Source organism: Schistocerca cancellata, chromosome 2 (genome assembly GCF_023864275.1).
Source record: "Schistocerca cancellata isolate TAMUIC-IGC-003103 chromosome 2, iqSchCanc2.1, whole genome shotgun sequence".
NCBI classification, from domain to species: domain Eukaryota; kingdom Metazoa; phylum Arthropoda; class Insecta; order Orthoptera; family Acrididae; genus Schistocerca; species Schistocerca cancellata.
This window is the reverse complement of record NC_064627.1, coordinates 594406909-594423664: the sequence shown is the minus strand read 5'-3', so window position 1 is coordinate 594423664 and position 16756 is coordinate 594406909. Positions and strand designations below refer to the sequence as shown.

The 16756-nt window shown below is 36.3% G+C and overlaps 1 protein-coding gene across 1 annotated transcript in view; it reads right to left on the bottom strand.

Moving 5' to 3' along the window:
* LOC126162232 (obscurin) overlaps positions 1-16756 on the bottom strand; it is a 720647-nt gene that overhangs the window by 174675 nt on the left and 529216 nt on the right. The window contains exons 38-40 of the mRNA XM_049918601.1: positions 13745-13903; positions 11008-11252; positions 4547-4848 (exon numbers count right to left, since the gene is read on the bottom strand). Of these exons, the coding sequence (XP_049774558.1) occupies positions 4547-4848; positions 11008-11252; positions 13745-13903 (706 nt within the window). The remainder of the gene's footprint in view (positions 1-4546; positions 4849-11007; positions 11253-13744; positions 13904-16756) is intronic.

The following is a 16756-nucleotide window of genomic DNA, read 5'->3' as shown; positions in this document are numbered from 1 at the left end:
CAAGCACTGGGATATAGTAAGAAATCTTAAAAATATTTGTTCTTTTCCTAAAACCCAATAATTATACACAAGAAAGTACACTGTTTTGTTCTTAAGATCAAACTGAGATGAGAACTTTTAGTGAGTGGAGGGAGTAAATAGAATAAGAAGTATAGGAAAGAGAGAAGGAGGAGCAAGGGCTAAGAGAAGGAGGGGACAGTCAGGGAAAGGGCTATGAATACAGAATTAAAGAAAGCTCAGACTGGTGCAAGTAGGGGCAGTAGAGTGAGGCACATAATAGTATAAGTGATAGGGTTGAGAGACAAGTGGAAGACCATAGTGGAAGAGACTGGAAGGGTGTAAAGAATGATATTATTCATTTCAGGTGCAGATGAAAGGAATGTGAAGCTCATAGAGGATGTGATTTGGCTGTTTTATTGAAGAATGATATTGTATCGTAAGGGGAGTAGGGAGTAGGCCTTTGTGGTTAAGTAGTGTGTGGGTGGAGTATTAACAGTATGGTGTGGTTGATATACTTGCGAACAAAATTTTGGCATTAGAGCCCATCTGTGAAAGTCTGTTCATTCAATTTTAATTTTTCATGCCTGGATTAATCATGAATTTGTAATTTAATGTCTAACTAGAGACTGGTCAGATTTGTCATGCTGAAACACATTTTGATTTTTTTACCTGTGTTAGTTATTTGTGAAAAAGGTCTGCACACAAAACTGTAGCTGTCAACATGCACTAAAAGTCACCTACATAAAATCACAAAAATTGCTGTTTTTCTTGCTTGACTCTTGCAGTGAAGGTTGACCACCCATGGAAATCATGAATCACAAGCTATTGGTATAGTGAGCATTTCGTGCATGTTAGGGAAGTGCAGCCATCTTAGTGCAGCATTTGCTAAAGAGGAACATCATTGCAAGGTTTTGGTGAAAAAAGGAAGCTAATATTTATTTCTTTGGGATGCATGTTCTTTTAATTTCTGGTACATATTTAAAAAGGTATCATCCTGATGCTAATTTGAGTTGTGAAAGATATTCTGCACATTTACATCTATACTCCAGAAGCCACTTTATGCTGAACATTCAGTCTGCCTTCACATATGATGGCAAACCCCGTAAACGTTTTGCTGCTTGCTGTGGAGATATACAACAGATGCCAAATGGAGCTATAAACAGAAAACATGTGTAAAGACTATGTGATGTGTGAAATGGTAGTTAAGCTTCTGCACAAGCATGTAAATAGTGCAGACATGTGGCTAGAAATTACTGAAACATTTGATATTGCATGTTGCACATCCACAGACAATGAAGAAACTGAAGAATGTTGTATCTGTGAAGACTCTTCAAGTGATACTGCCAACGTATAATTATCAATTATCTCCAAAAGCAACACCAGGAACTGAAATTACCCTATCAGCCAAAGAAAAAGCAGTGATGTATTGACTCAATGAAAGTGGTAAGAAATGCCTATGTGTCAATACTGCTCGAAATAAATATCACTTTCTTTGTTCTGAATGTGAATTGTATAGATGGAAAAAGGAAGTTGCTGGATGACACAAGAGACGACTGGATTTTGTGTTAAATGCATGTTTTATGAGCTATTTATCAAAGCCAGACAAAAATCATTTGGTGTCAGTGATATAACTTTATGTGATTGGCCATTAGATATTGCCATCACAATAGGTGCTGAAGAATTTACAACTTCTCAAAGTTTGATCAGTCATTTCAAAAGCTCACATAAAATTGTGGCACGAAAAATAACAAAATTTGTATTGAGAAACAGATAAGTAAATGAAGTAATTCAAACAGATCAGTAAATGAAGCGATTCGAACAGATCTGTAAATGAAGTGATTCAAACAAACATGATAGAAGCTTTTACTACGAATGTGAAGCATAAGATCACTAGTTTTAGTGAATCTTACATTTACAATGCAGATCAGTCTAGTTTTCAAAAAGAAATGTGTGCTAAGAGAAGGCTGTCATTCAAAGGGGAAAAACATACAGAGGCGACTGCACAGTCCATGACTGCACCCGCACACTCATACAAAAAAGAAGTGTGTGCTAAGAGAAAAATGTCATTCAAAGGGGAGAAACATATAGAGGTGACTGCGCAGTCCATGACTGCACCCGCACACTCATACACTAATGCCCATAATTAGTCTGGATGGTTCACTGCTGCTTGAACTGTATGTGTTTTCAAGGATCAATTGAACATTTTGGAGCACTTGTCAAAAGAACAATGTTCTACACAGACAATCTTGTGGTAGATGCATCGAGGGCAGGAAAAATAGGAAATGAAACATTATGGTTTCATGCATCGTGCTTTCTTCTGTTCTGTGGCAACAAGTCTCTTCTCCTTCTAGATTCATGGTCAGTTAACAAAAGTTCTGATTCATTGAAAGCTGTATTTCGAGCTCACCCTGACAAAGAAGTAGAGATGCTTCAGATTACACCTGGCATAATGACTGTAATTGAACTGTTAGACAGAGAATTTTTATGTCAGTGGAAAGCATTTTACAGAAAACTTAACAGAGAAAATTATTGTGTGCAGATCACTGCAGTTTCTGGTCTGCCACTGTGACAACATTCTCATGCTGCAATAAGACAGGGGATCTGGATAAAGAGACCAACAAAGGAATTGTACAAACAGGCAGAGACAATTACAGATAATATCAGAAAAAGAACGGCAAAATTCTATGGGCACATTCGTAGGATGAATGAAAATAGGCTTACCAAGAAGATTTTTAACATAGTGGTGACGAATAAGGTGAAAACTAACTGGGTAAAGGAAACCATGGAAGACCTCAAAAATCTAAACATCTCCACAGAAGAAATATCAAACAGAGGAAAATACAGAGAAAAAATCAACAAACAGAAATTTGAAGAAACACCAAAAGAGAAGAAATCAGGAAAGAAGTGGACAGAAGAGAGGAAGAAGAAACACAGTGAATTTATGAGAGGTTTTTGGGAAGAGAAAAGAAAGAGACAGAAAAAAGTGCCATGAATTTGAAATGTACCAATTTATGTACCATACTGTCATTGTGAATATTGATAGTGTTTTAACGCTCTCGTTAATGGGCAATTAACGATAATAATAATAATAATAATATATTATCAGTTTTCCTGTACATAGTTTCAAAATTTGATTAAATATTTGTGACAATCCTTGAAATTTACTTATATTAGGCCTCACCCTGTTTTACCATAGGATGTCTAATAATGTCTGTAGCTCGTAGGACTGTCATATGTTGTCATTACCTGTATGTTCTTGGTGCACAAAAATGTATGTTTATTGTTTAAATATTTTGCATTTTTGCAGTGGTTACAACAAATAAAATTAATTTCGACATGTTCTAAACCATGTATTTAATTGTGTCTATTCCATAGCAATTTGGAAAGAATTCTGTAGATAACATATCAGTTGTACTTCTCAATGATTTTAATTACCCTACAATCGCTGTGACTGGGTGAATCAGCTCTCTCATTATTGTGTCAAGAGAGCAGCACGTAGATAATATCACCTTGTTCCAAGATGGCACTAGAATATCGTAGCAAAAAAGAGGCCAAGGCTGTGCAATAGGCAGTTACAAGCACTGAAACCATCCGGCAAATGTCTTACTTCATGAAGTTTTTGTAACGACTTTCAGGTTATTCTCACGGCTAAAATATTGTGTAAGGACTTTTTTCAATATTAACTCACAGTGGTAGAAAAAGCAACACAGATTTCGACATGATAAGTGTGACCATTCCTTTGTAAGTGAAAATTTTGTTGGACTACTTGATGTATATATTTGAATTTTTTGCTAGGAACCTCAAGTTATTTCTCAATATGTGGAGAAGTTATGTGCCCTAGTGTTATCTATATATTTATATCTTGATGTCTACAATTGCATAACAATTTTAACTCATATTGAAAGATGGGACAGAACATCCAAAAAAATGTAATTATCTGTTTTCTCTAATATTATAGATGGACCAATAAAATACTAGCTAAACTTCACTGAAGACCAGCACTGCAAGATGTAAGGTTCACATTTCTGACAGACCAGCTTCTTACTACACTTTTCTACTTTACATATACTCCAAGATTACATGTTTTATGTTACTGATTATGATCATTGATGATGTACATAAGCAAATTGATTCACTCTTTTCCATTTATACAGTTAATTCTGCAGGTCTAGTTTCAAAGGCTCAAGATTTCAAATTAGTATAGCATATATCTGCACGCATTTTAATGAGACTTAATGTTCAGCTCAATTTTGTTAACACCTTCATTGTGCTATTACATAATACAATGTGCCTTCTACAACAACATCCCACTAAAGGCTTCTTATAGTATAATTATTCTTGGAGATGTTTAAAAAGATTGCACCGACAATTTTAATAACAAATGGCTTTAAAAATTTAAACTGCCTATTTGGCAAATAAAAATATGTTGTCTAGCTTTTTGAACTGACTGTAAAGGTTCTAAAATAAACTCCTGATAGAGAGCTACAACAAAACTCTTTCTGTTCCTTACAGATTGTCTTCATAATGACAGAAAAATACCACTTACAATCAAATGCAAGTTCCGCTTCACAGCTTGCTTCTCCATGGGGGTTGAAAATTTTAAGACGGTAGCGTCCTATGTCAACAGGATCAACAGAGTCTATAATAAGTCTCAGGAGTCCAGAACCTTCTCGCTCCATTCTAATGCGATCACTTGGAAATAGACGCTCATTGTTGCGATACCATTCAAAATCAGGTTCTGGAATGCCAGCAGCACATGCAGTAAACTTTGCTGTCATGCCTTTGTATACTTCAGTGTCACCTATTTTCTTCATGAAAGAAGGTGGTTCTGTTCTCTGTGTTTCTCCACTAGAATATAAAGAATTTTACAAAGTTAGTGATACACATATCATCATAGGTGAAGAAGCACCTGAAAATATCAACACAATCATCATATACAAGATCACCTTAAGAGTGGAACTACTTAACTACCATAAAGGGAATTATCAGAAAAGGAGATGCTGAGCTGCATACAGGCACAACAAAAAAGAATGTTAGCAAGTAAGCTTTCAGGCAAAACGTCCTACATTGGAAGTAGACATACACTCAGCAGCCAGAGACTGTGGTCTCGTGTGTGTGTGTGTGTGTGTGTGTGTGTGTGTGTGTGTGTGTGTGTGTGTGCGCGCGCGCGCGCGTGTGTGCATTATTCCATCCGGGATTTTCCATTGTTTAATTATCAGAAGAGGAAACACAGGTGTAAAAATAGTGAGGGAAACACTAACATTGAAAACCGACAAAATTATTGAGACTGTCATGGCCACTTGTTGACACATTGCCTGCTGACTTCTGCCTCAGGTTCTTCTGTTGGCATCTGTATGACAATTTTTCTGATGTTTTGCCAATATGATTTGCTGGCATTGTCGAAGCTTCACCCTTTACTGTTGGTGGCAGAATGGACTCTAGCCCATGCCCAATTTCTGAGGGCTTCTCCCCAGTCATTTCCGCTGACTCGGAATGTTCATTTACCACAGTATGAGAACCCAATCCATTCAGCTTGGGGCTTTCCTGCTTTCTATTGAAGCTGTTGTCATGTTTGAGGATTTATGTGGCTTCCTCAAATAAGCAATGGTGATAGCTCTTCTCCACAGCATGTCAGCAAATTTTAATTTGGCGATGTTATAACGCAATGCATGTTCCACTGTTCTGCCATGGGCAGTTTGCCTGCCGCAATCTGCAATGCCATTTATGTTCAATGATCCTGGTGTTGATGGATAATCCAGTCATTCCCAAATAGAATTTTCCACGTGCACTAAGTATTCGGTATATTCCTGAATTGTAAGTGGGTCCTTTTTGTCCTTTGCTGATGTCTGAAACTCTTTAATCTTCTTGGTTGGTCTGAAAATTGTCTTTACCCCAAGTATGTGCAGTCACAACATAAACATGATTTACAAGTCAAATGGTACTGCAATGTGGGGCAGGTGGTGAAATCAGCCATGGAAGAGCACACAATGTTTGTGACTGACCACATAGAAAATTTGCCCACAGAATATTTCTAGCTGTGGATAAGAGCTACCACACCGACTTATTCAAGGAAGTCATAAAAATCTATAAACATAACAACAGCTTCAATAAGAAAGAAGAAAGTCTCAATGTGAATGGATCTTGGATTCCCGTACTGCAGCAAAATACTGAAAAGGAAGTGAAATGTGAGCTGAATGTGTCTACAGCATGCAATTTTCCCCTTACATAGCTTCAACACATAAAATGGATTTTATTCACCTATTTAAGCCTTCATTTTCTAACCTTATGCAGCAGTTATCCATCAGTATTGTCAGCTTGTATATGATATTTCAGAGTTATATATGATATTGATCGTACCAATACTGCAGATGTAAAGCTTTAACATACGAGCATTTCAGCATTTCATACAGCATTTATCTGACCATACTGTTTATTACTGATGAAATTTTATTGCTATGTACTGTTGTAATTAATACTGCACAATTCCCAGGTAAATTTAGAGTCACATGTAAGTTCATTTCTTTTATCAAGTATGATGATAATCATTACAAAAATTGTAAAGATTACTAAAGCTGATGAACTGTCAAATGTGACCTCCTATCATTATTAATGCAACACATATTACAATACACTACATCAATGTGATGTGGACAAATTCTTCTCTACATTTCATTCCTAATTACTTAACAGTAGCTTCCATACTGGTTAACTGAACTACTGAAACAAAATAAGTGTTGTCAACACTTATTTTGTTTCATTCGTTCAGTTAACTTTAATTCACCATGGGATGATACTGTTTCCATGACATTTTAGTAGCACTGCAGAAACAAGTGTTGAAAATCACAAATGCAGATCTCAATAAGTTTAACATTGTTAACAACATTCACATAGGAGAGTTTTAAAACAAAGGTGTTTGAATAAGTACTAGTCCAAAAATTCAGCTCATAAGTCTGTTGTCTTGTATACATTCTCTACTGCTCAATGACTTGTTTATTCAGTGAGCAGTGGTTTATTTTCATGTAGATGTTTATTTTTCATCCAGTTTTCCACTGTGTATATATATATATGGACTGACATCTCTGCCCAAACTCTTTGTCTTTAAACATGTCTGCTTGTGTCTGTATATGTGTGGATGGATATGTGTGTGTGTGCGAGTGTATACCCGTCCTTTTTCCCCCTAAGGTAAGTCTTTCCGCTCCCGGGACTGGAATGACTCCTTACCCTCTCCCTTAAAACCCACATCCTTTCGTCTTTCCCTCTCCTTCCCTCTTTCCTGATGAGGCAACAGTTTGTTGCGAAAGCTTGAATTTTGTGTGTATGTTTGTGTTCGTTTGTGTGTCTGTCGACCTGCCAGCGCTTTCATTTGGTGGGTCACATCATCTTTGTTTTTGGGTGTATTTTTCCTTCGTGGAATGTTTCCTTCTATTATAACCATATATATATATATATATAATAGAGGGAAACATTCCACGTGGGAAATGGGAATATGTCTGCTTGTGCCTGTGTATGTGTGGATGGATATGTGTGTGTGTGCGAGTGTATACCTGTCCTTTTTTCCCCCTTAGGTAAGTCTTTCCGCTCCCGGGATTGGAATGACTCCTTACCCTCTCCCTTAAAACCCATATCCTTTTGTCTTTCCTTCTCCTTCCCTCTTTCCTGACGAGGCAACCGTTGGTTGCGAAAGCTAGAATTTTGTGTGTATGTTTGTGTTTGTATGTGTGTCTATCGACCTGCCAGCGCTTTTGTTTGGTGTGTGTGTGTGTCTATATATATATCTGCTTGTGTCTGTATATGTGTGGATGGATATGTGTGTGTGTGCGAGTGTATACCCGTCCGTTTTTCCCCCTAAGGTAAGTCTTTCCGCTCCCGGGACTGGAATGACTCCTTACCCTCTCCCTTAAAACCCACATCCTTTCGTCTTTCCCTCTCCTTCCCTCTTTCCTGATGAGGCAACAGTTTGTTGCGAAAGCTTGAATTTTGTGTGTATGTTTGTGTTTGTTTGTGTGTCTGTCGACCTGCCAGCACTTTCATTTGGTAAGTCACATCATCTTTGTTTTTAGGTATATTTTTCCTACATGGAATGTTTCCTTCTATATATATATATATATACACAGGTATATGTGTGGATGGATATGTGTGTGTGTGCAAGTGTGTACCCGTCCTTTTTTCCCCCCAAGGTAAGTCTTTCCACTCCCGGGACTGGAATGACTCCTTACCCTCTCCCTTAAAACCCACATCCTTTCGTCTTTCCCTCTCCTTCCCTCTTTCCTGATGAGGCAACAGTTTGTTGCGAAAGCTTGAATTTTGTGTGTATGTTTGTGTTCGTTTGTGTGTCTGTCGACCTGCCAGCACTTTCATTTGGTAAGTCACATCATCTTTGTTTTTAGATATATTTTTCCTTCGTGGAGTGTTTCCTTCTATTATAACCATATCATATATATATATATATATATATGGTTATAATAGAAGGAAACATTCCACGTGGGAAAAATATACCTAAAAACAAAGATGATGTGACCAGCACTTTCATTTGGTAAGTCACATCATCTTTGTTTTTAGGTATATTTTTCCTACATGGAATGTTTCCTTATATATATATATATATATATATATATATATATATATATATATATATATATATATATATATATATAAAAACAAAGATGATGTGACTTACCAAATGAAAGTGCTGGCAGGTCGACAGACACACAAACAAACACAAACATACACACAAAATCCAAGCTTTCGCAACCAACGGTTGCCTCGTCAGGAAAGAGAGAAGGAGAAGGAAAGACAAAAGGATATGGGTTTTAAGGGAGAGGGTAAGGAGTCATTCCAATCCCGGGAGCGGAAAGACTTACCTTAGGGGGAAAAAAGGACAGGTATACACTCGCACACACACACACAGGATATGTGTGTGTGTGCGAGTGTATACCTGTCCTTTTTTCCCCCTAAGGTAAGTCTTTCCGCTCCCGGGATTGGAATGACTCCTTACCCTCTCCCTTAAAACCCATATCCTTTTGTCTTTCCTTCTCCTTCTCTCTTTCCTGACGAGGCAACCGTTGGTTGCGAAAGCTTGGATTTTGTGTGTATGTTTGTGTTTGTTTGTGTGTCTGTCGACCTGCCAGCACTTTCATTTGGTAAGTCACATCATCTTTGTTTTTAAATATATTTTTCCTTCGTGGAATGTTTCCTTCTATTATAACAATATATATATATATATATATATATATATATATATATATATATGGTTATAATAGAAGGAAACATTCCACGTGGGAAAAATATACCTAAAAACAAAGATGATGTGACTTACCAAATGAAAGTGCTGGCAGGTCGACAGACACACAAACGGACACAAACATACACACAAAATTCAAGCTTTTGCAACAAACTGTTGCCTCATCAGGAAAGAGGGAAGGAGAGGGAAAGACGAAAGGATGTGGGTTTTAACGGAGAGGGTAAGGAGTCATTCCAGTCCCGGGAGCGGAAAGACTTACCTTAGGGGGAAAAAAGGACAGGTAAACACTCGCACACACACACATATCCATCCACACATATACAGACACAAGCAGACATATATATAGTGTTTCCTTATAATTAGAGTGTACGTAGATTATTGCATGTGGGGATATATGCAATGTGTCAAGCAAATGAAAGTCCAGGATAGAATAAATAACAACAATATGAATAGGCTAGATTGCTATGCTATAATAAATAACAATAATATCATGAAGAGGATAGACTGCTATGCACCACACAGGGAGGCGCTAAGTCACATACAGGCACACATGGCCACTGTCTCCCTCTCAGACCACACCAGCCAGAGACAGTCACCATTTTTGTGTGAGTTGTGCTTACGTGAATGTGTGTTTATGTTTTCTATTTCTGGAGAAGGTTTATTTGTCTAAAAGCTTAAATGTTTAGCAGTCTTTTCATTGTGCCTGTCTGTGAATTAACACATCCTCTAAGTAGTCAGTAGCAATATAACCTTTTCATAAAACTGTTGGGTGCAATATTTTAAAATCTATATTTCTAAGGGCTTATCTTTTCTTATCAATGCACAAATTGCATATTTTACCAAATTTGTCTAATTTTCATAGAGAACATGGAAACAGGCATTGTGTATGAAAGGAAACTAGCTACAAAATGCCCTTGATGTGGACACAAGAGTGAACTACTGCCATATTTAGTTATATGAAAAGAACCTGTTCAAAACTGGAAAAAGTTTTGGCAAATGGAAGGAAGTCATTTATTCCACAGAATTTGGACACATATTTAGAAGTATGTAGACACAGGCACAAATAATGACAGTCAGCAACAAAAACTGTTGATGTTAGAAATTTCTAACTGTCTAGCTCTGTAAGGAATTCCTATTTTGCCTTGGTTTGTTCCTTTTAGATGTAAAACTGATGTAATTTTAGTGCATATTTCTGTAACTTCTAGTACATAAATGCATGCACATTTTGATTGTTTTAGTGCATATCAATCTGGCACATACTGATAGCCTACAATTTAAACCCTTCCAGAGAACAATGTTACATTAACAAACAAATAACAAATAAAATAGTCATGTGCATTGTTATCTTAGGAATCCACAAATAATTTTTTTCAGCTGAAAATTCAATTTAAAAAAACTATTAAAACTACAAGCAGACAGAATGATTCACCACTATTGATCTCCAGGAGATAATATTTCTGAAGTTAAATGCCTTTGTTTCCTGTCTCTCACAATAAATAGATTTCTCTCAACCCTTTTACAATTTTCCCCAATCAGTCCCTTCTTCATAGATAAAAAAAGGCAAATATAAGCTCTGAAATTTAGAATTACTATCTTCCAGCTCTGAAAGCTAGGGCAAGTCTTTTTTATTTTAAATGTTCCTATTATTTGTAGTGGGGATTTCACTTTGTGAAAGTAAGTATAGGGTTACCACTCTGCCACCTCTTAATGTTAATAGAATCTTCTAGCAGGTAATTCATAAATTATAAGTGTTGTTAAATGCTTACATCTTCTCAACTACATCCAAATTTGCTTCACATGAGTCTTCACCATCTCTGTTTATTGCCTTGCATTTGTATCGGCCAGAGTCAGTAGGCTGACAATCTTTCACAAACAGACAACATGTTTCACCATCCCTTTTAATTTTGTATTTATCTGATTCTTGGATTGGTTTATCATTAAAATACCATGTAATATCTGGTTTAGGAATACCTGTAACCCGTGCAGGAAATCTCGCATCAAACGTTGGTCTCTGCAATGTAAAAGTAAAACAATTTTAATTTTCAAAGGAATAACATCCAAAAAATTATCAAGGTAATAAGTTCACAAATGGTAATTATGAACAGCCTCCCAGAGCATCACTTATGATGAAATCACAGAAATGCAATGCAGAAATGATCTATTTCTTAAAATAGGACTTGTAAATTAAGAATCTAAATAATGAACTTTATCTGGGAGTGGAAACTGATAACAATAGTATAGTTAGTTCACTTTCTTTAAAGAAATATTCATGGTATACTGTGTATGCAAGCCACATGAATGTGAAATTTTAATTGAGCTAAATGTTCTTTGTTTCAATATTGGTTGTGTGTTTGTTGCTGTGGTTTTCAGTCCGAAGACTGGTTTGATGCAACTCTCCATGCTACTCTATCCTGTGCTAGGCTGTTTATCTCTGAATAACTACTGAAACCCACATCCATTTTCCCACTTACTATATTCATCTCCTGGTCTCCCTCTACAATTTTTACTCCCTACACTTCCCTCCAACAATAAACTGATGATTCCTTTATTTCTCAGAATGTGTTGTATCAACTGATCCCTTTTCAATCAAGTAATGCCACAAAATTTATTTCTTCCCCAACTGCAGTCAGTGCTCTCTCATAAGTTACACATTCTATCCATCTAATCTTCAGCCCCCTTGTTGCACCCCATTTCAAAGGGTTCCTGTTGCTTCTTATCTGAACTGATTATTGTGCACATTTCACTTCCACACAATTCTTCATTCCAGACAAATATCTCCAGAAAAGACTTCTTAACACTCAAATTTATGTTCAGTGTTAACAAATTCCTCCTCTTCACAAACAATTTTCTTGCCAGTACCAGTCTCCAATTTATATCCTCTCTACTTTGGCCACCATCAGTGTTATTTTACCGCCCAAATAACAAAACTCATCACTTAGCTTTAGTGCCTCATTTCCTAATCTAATACCCTCAGCATAGTCATTTGACAAAAGTCCATTACAATTATTCTGCTTTTGTTGATGTTCATCATATTCTCCTCTTAAACTGCTCTTCCAAGTTCTTTGCTGTCTCTAACAGAATTACAAAGTCATCATCAAACCTCTAAATTTTTTATTTCTAAAAGTGGATGATGACGCATGGTCTGCACTGTGTCATAAACTGGTTCTGTAATACATACTTCTGTTCAGCCTGTCTGGTCTCTCTGTACCTGGCTTATGGTAACTGGCCCATCACATCACCCTACTAATATGATGCCCCCCACCTCTTACCCATGTATGATGTACAATTAGATTAAAAAGAAATAGTGAACAAGGAAAAAGGAATGTTTCCCAAAAACTTGTTTGATCACAAGTGAACTAGTTCTCAGAGATAAACATGTTTTCCCATCTCTAATTCCTTTCAAATGCTTCATTGTTGTATTTTTACATTTTTTTCATTAATTAAATTCAGTATCCAGAGTTATTCTGTTAGTATTGAATGGACATCTTCATATTTATGAATTTTCACTTTGCGCACAGTTGTAATGAATATTGTTCACTCTTTCATACCAAGATGTTGGTTTATGACCAGAACTGCTAGTAATAACAAATGAATACATTACAACTCTGTGTAATGCATTTCTTAAAACACATTACTGCCGTTGGCAATTGTCTGAAGAATATGTTTCAAAATTTAATAGTCACTTTTGCCACATCCACTATAGAGCTCATATCTAGTAACATTTGATTTAATCTCTTGTGGCCATTTTGGAGTAAACACTTCTGAAATAGTAAGATGTAACTTCATAATACACTAGTGGTGGAAGAAGCAGAACTTTCATCGTGCCACAGCCTAGTAGATAATAGAATGTGATTACTTGATGTTATGCATTCAAAAACAAAGTTCCCACCACATTTGATGTAAATTCTGCTTACACTTCTTGTAAGTTAAAAAATATAAAAATGGCACAATACTTTTTAACCGATGCTAAAACAGTGACATCATTGTAAGGTCTTTCTTCTAAGAAAACAGTGCTACTTTAAAATCTCCTCTTCACTTGGTAGATGATATGACCTGTTGTCTTCTAATACCATGTAACAAAACCTGCCTCTTTACATTTCAAGCAGGACTTTGCAGTCTGGTTATCTTCTTGTGGCGTACACTCAAAATAAAGCAGCATCTGTTGTCATTGTGATATGAAATAATGGGACAAAATAGCTAAACAAAATTTCCATGCAAGTTGATGAGTCAAATTTCACTATTTCTGCATTATAGAAATGTCATCTCTTACATTTCAGTGCAAACTGGTCAGTGGGTTGCAACATAACCAATGCAACTTTCTGAGATACACTCAAAGCTGCTTTGTTTCAAGTGCCAGAAGTAAATTAAAAGTTCTTAAAATATAGGTAAAACTGTGTAGTACACTTTGAAACAATTAGACAGTGGCATTTTGTTGAACTGCATGAAATATAACTGGTTATTAATAGTAATTACAACAATAAAAAAAATATGTCTCATAATTACCTGTTGGAGATCTGTGAATCGCTGAGTGAAATTTGGCTTTTTATAGATCTTTCTAACTGTTGCAGTGCCTGTAGTTTCATCTTCACCCAAAGGATTTACTAGTTTACATGTATATTTACCACTATCATCAAGGGATGCTGGATTTATTTCCAAACCAACCTATGCAGATCAAAGAATGCACAAAATATGTGTATGTATTAATCATCATCTATATTATAAAAGCTGATCAAAAAGTTTCCATTTGAGGGCATTGCTGCAGCATATATACAATGTGCTGCAATTCCAATACAGGTATATAAGCAATGACACTTAGCCATGGGATAAGTGTGGTGTTCGTGTCTTCCTGATGAGCATGCACTTAATGCGGAAATGTGAACTATGGCGATGTTATAACCAAATTTGGTGAAACAGGACCAACAGGCTGTTCTCTTTACTTGGCTGAAGAAAGACAAATAGTTGAAGACATCCATCAGAGAATGAAGAATGGGTATGGGGCAGCATGTCTGTGAAAAACACCACCATTGTGGAATGGTGCAACAGGGGAGTTGCTGCTTCATAATAATGCAAGTCTCCATATCAAAAATGTAATGCAGAAGTCACACAAACCCAAGAAAGAGACACTTGAGTGCCTGGTCTAGGGTCCTGATCTCTCCCTGGATGATTATCATGCATTCCGTTCCTTAAAAGAAGCCTTGAAGTGTCAATCATTCCTGTCAGATGAGAATGTGCAGAAGACAGTTACAGACTTCTTCACACAACAGGACATAGTGTTTTACAAAACAGGTGTCTTCAAACTAGTTCATCGATGGGATGATTATCTCAATGGTCAATCCAGTTTTGCCTAATTGGTATACTGATTCTGGACTGTATGGCCTTCAAATGAAAACTTCTTGAATGCACCTTATAAATGTACCACATACACAGTACATGATTATTTATATTCTTGTTAAGGTGCCAGTTCTTTACATGCTGGTCACTCAAATGGCCTTTTGTTAATTTTTATAAAGATAGCCTTTTATAAAGATCTCTGCACTTAGAAAACTGGATTTACACATGAATATTATTAAATAATTATTTCGTATAACATAATGTTTCTGGTTGCTTACCTTTCTTCTAATGACAGCCACAACTTTAAGAGCAGCAACATACAATTTCTGAAGATTTATACAGACACTTTACATTAATTTGAAACTTAGGGCCCTATAATATCAAAAGTTTAATAGTGGTTTTAATGACAGGTATTAATACTTGATACTAAAAATCAGTGGCAGCCAATAATTATCCCATTAGTATTATACAGTCCTACCTTTATTACAAAGTGTTCAGCACTCTATGTCACCATTAGTCGTCTCTCAATACCTCAAAAGCAATTTATTCTGAATGCATCGCTCCTGCAGTCTTCTGATAACATTTACAACAAAATTTCACCTTTGCTTGGAGTTCCTGAAACCTGATTTCATATTTTGGCAGATTCATTTCATTTTATCTTATGTTGTAGCATCAGGTTTCAAATGCACCTGACATGACTTTTTTGGGTTCACTTTTCTCCGTATTTCATTTCATATATCGTTCTTTCAGTTGCAGGGATTCACAATCTTGCTAACACTGTCTCCCTCCCACCCTGTCATCACAAACCCAGAACACCGTCTATCCTATGGAGCGTCACTGCAGTCTACGGTGCCAGTGAACTTAAATTGAAAGTGATTTGTATTATCAGTAACAGTACAATATTTTTGTTACTAGCTAGTTTTATAATGGAAAAAATAAAAGGTATTTACATGACATGGGCTATAAATTGAAGGTAACAGCATATGCAGAAGAACATGGAAACAGAACAACTGAGTGGTATTTCGGACCTCCACCAACAGAAAAAGCCATTGGCAATTGGTGGGCTAGTAAAGAAGAACTGAAAGAAGTGAGGATGACTAAATATGAAAATAGAGGACTGAATGCAAAATGGCCAAAACTAGAAGACGATGTATTGAAATGGATTCAAGGACACTGTCAAAATGGCTTTGAAATTAATACAAAAATGATTCAAATACATGCTCGTAAGCTAGTGCTACAGTGGAATTTAACAGACTAAGGGTGGAGTTGGTTGGTGCTACAGGTTTATGAAGCATCACTGATTTAGTATGCCAACCAAAACCAAAATATCTCAGAAAATGCCACAAGAGTATAAAGAGAAAATAGCACTTTATTATTCAATATAGAAAGAAAACCAGTTTGGAACTAAGCCAAGTAGAGAATATGGACAAAAGTCCTCTGACATTTGATGTGCCGAGTAATAGAACTATTGCCATGAAAGGTGCTAAAACTGTAACTATAAAAAAAGTGGACATGAGACAATGCACTACACTGCTGTCCTTTCATGTTGGGCCAGTTATCATTTTCAAGCACAAAACAATACCAAATCCTTCAAAAATACTGCCAGGTGATGTTGTTCATGTACATGATAAGGGTTGGATGGATGAGGCTGGAATGAATTGAAGAAGAGTTCTGTTCTTGTGCTAGCTCAGTTTAATAGTTATATCAAAAATTCTGTGAAAGAGAAACTGAGACGGGGAAACATAGAGCTTGCTGTTAAAACTGAGACAGGGAAACATAAAGCTTACTGTTATTCTGGGATGGCTTACTTCATATTTGCAAACTCTTGATGTCATGATAAATAAACCATTTAAAGTGTCTATGAGAGAGGAATGGAACAAATGGATGATGGACGAAACCCGACATGAATTCACACTGAAGGGAGCTTTAAAACGATCTACCATATCTGACAAGTGTGTCAGTGGATAACACAGTCGTGATCAAGAGTGAGAAAAGAGATTATTGTTAAATCTTTCAGGAAGTGAGGCATAAGTAATGCTCTCAATGACCATTTTATATATGAAGAGGAAAACAATGATGACAAAGAAGAAGAAGAAAGTTCAGGGATTTCAAAGATCAGTTCAGTTTTATAAACTAAAAAAAAAATTGCAAGGATTTACAATCTAATAATAAAAATGGTAAAAA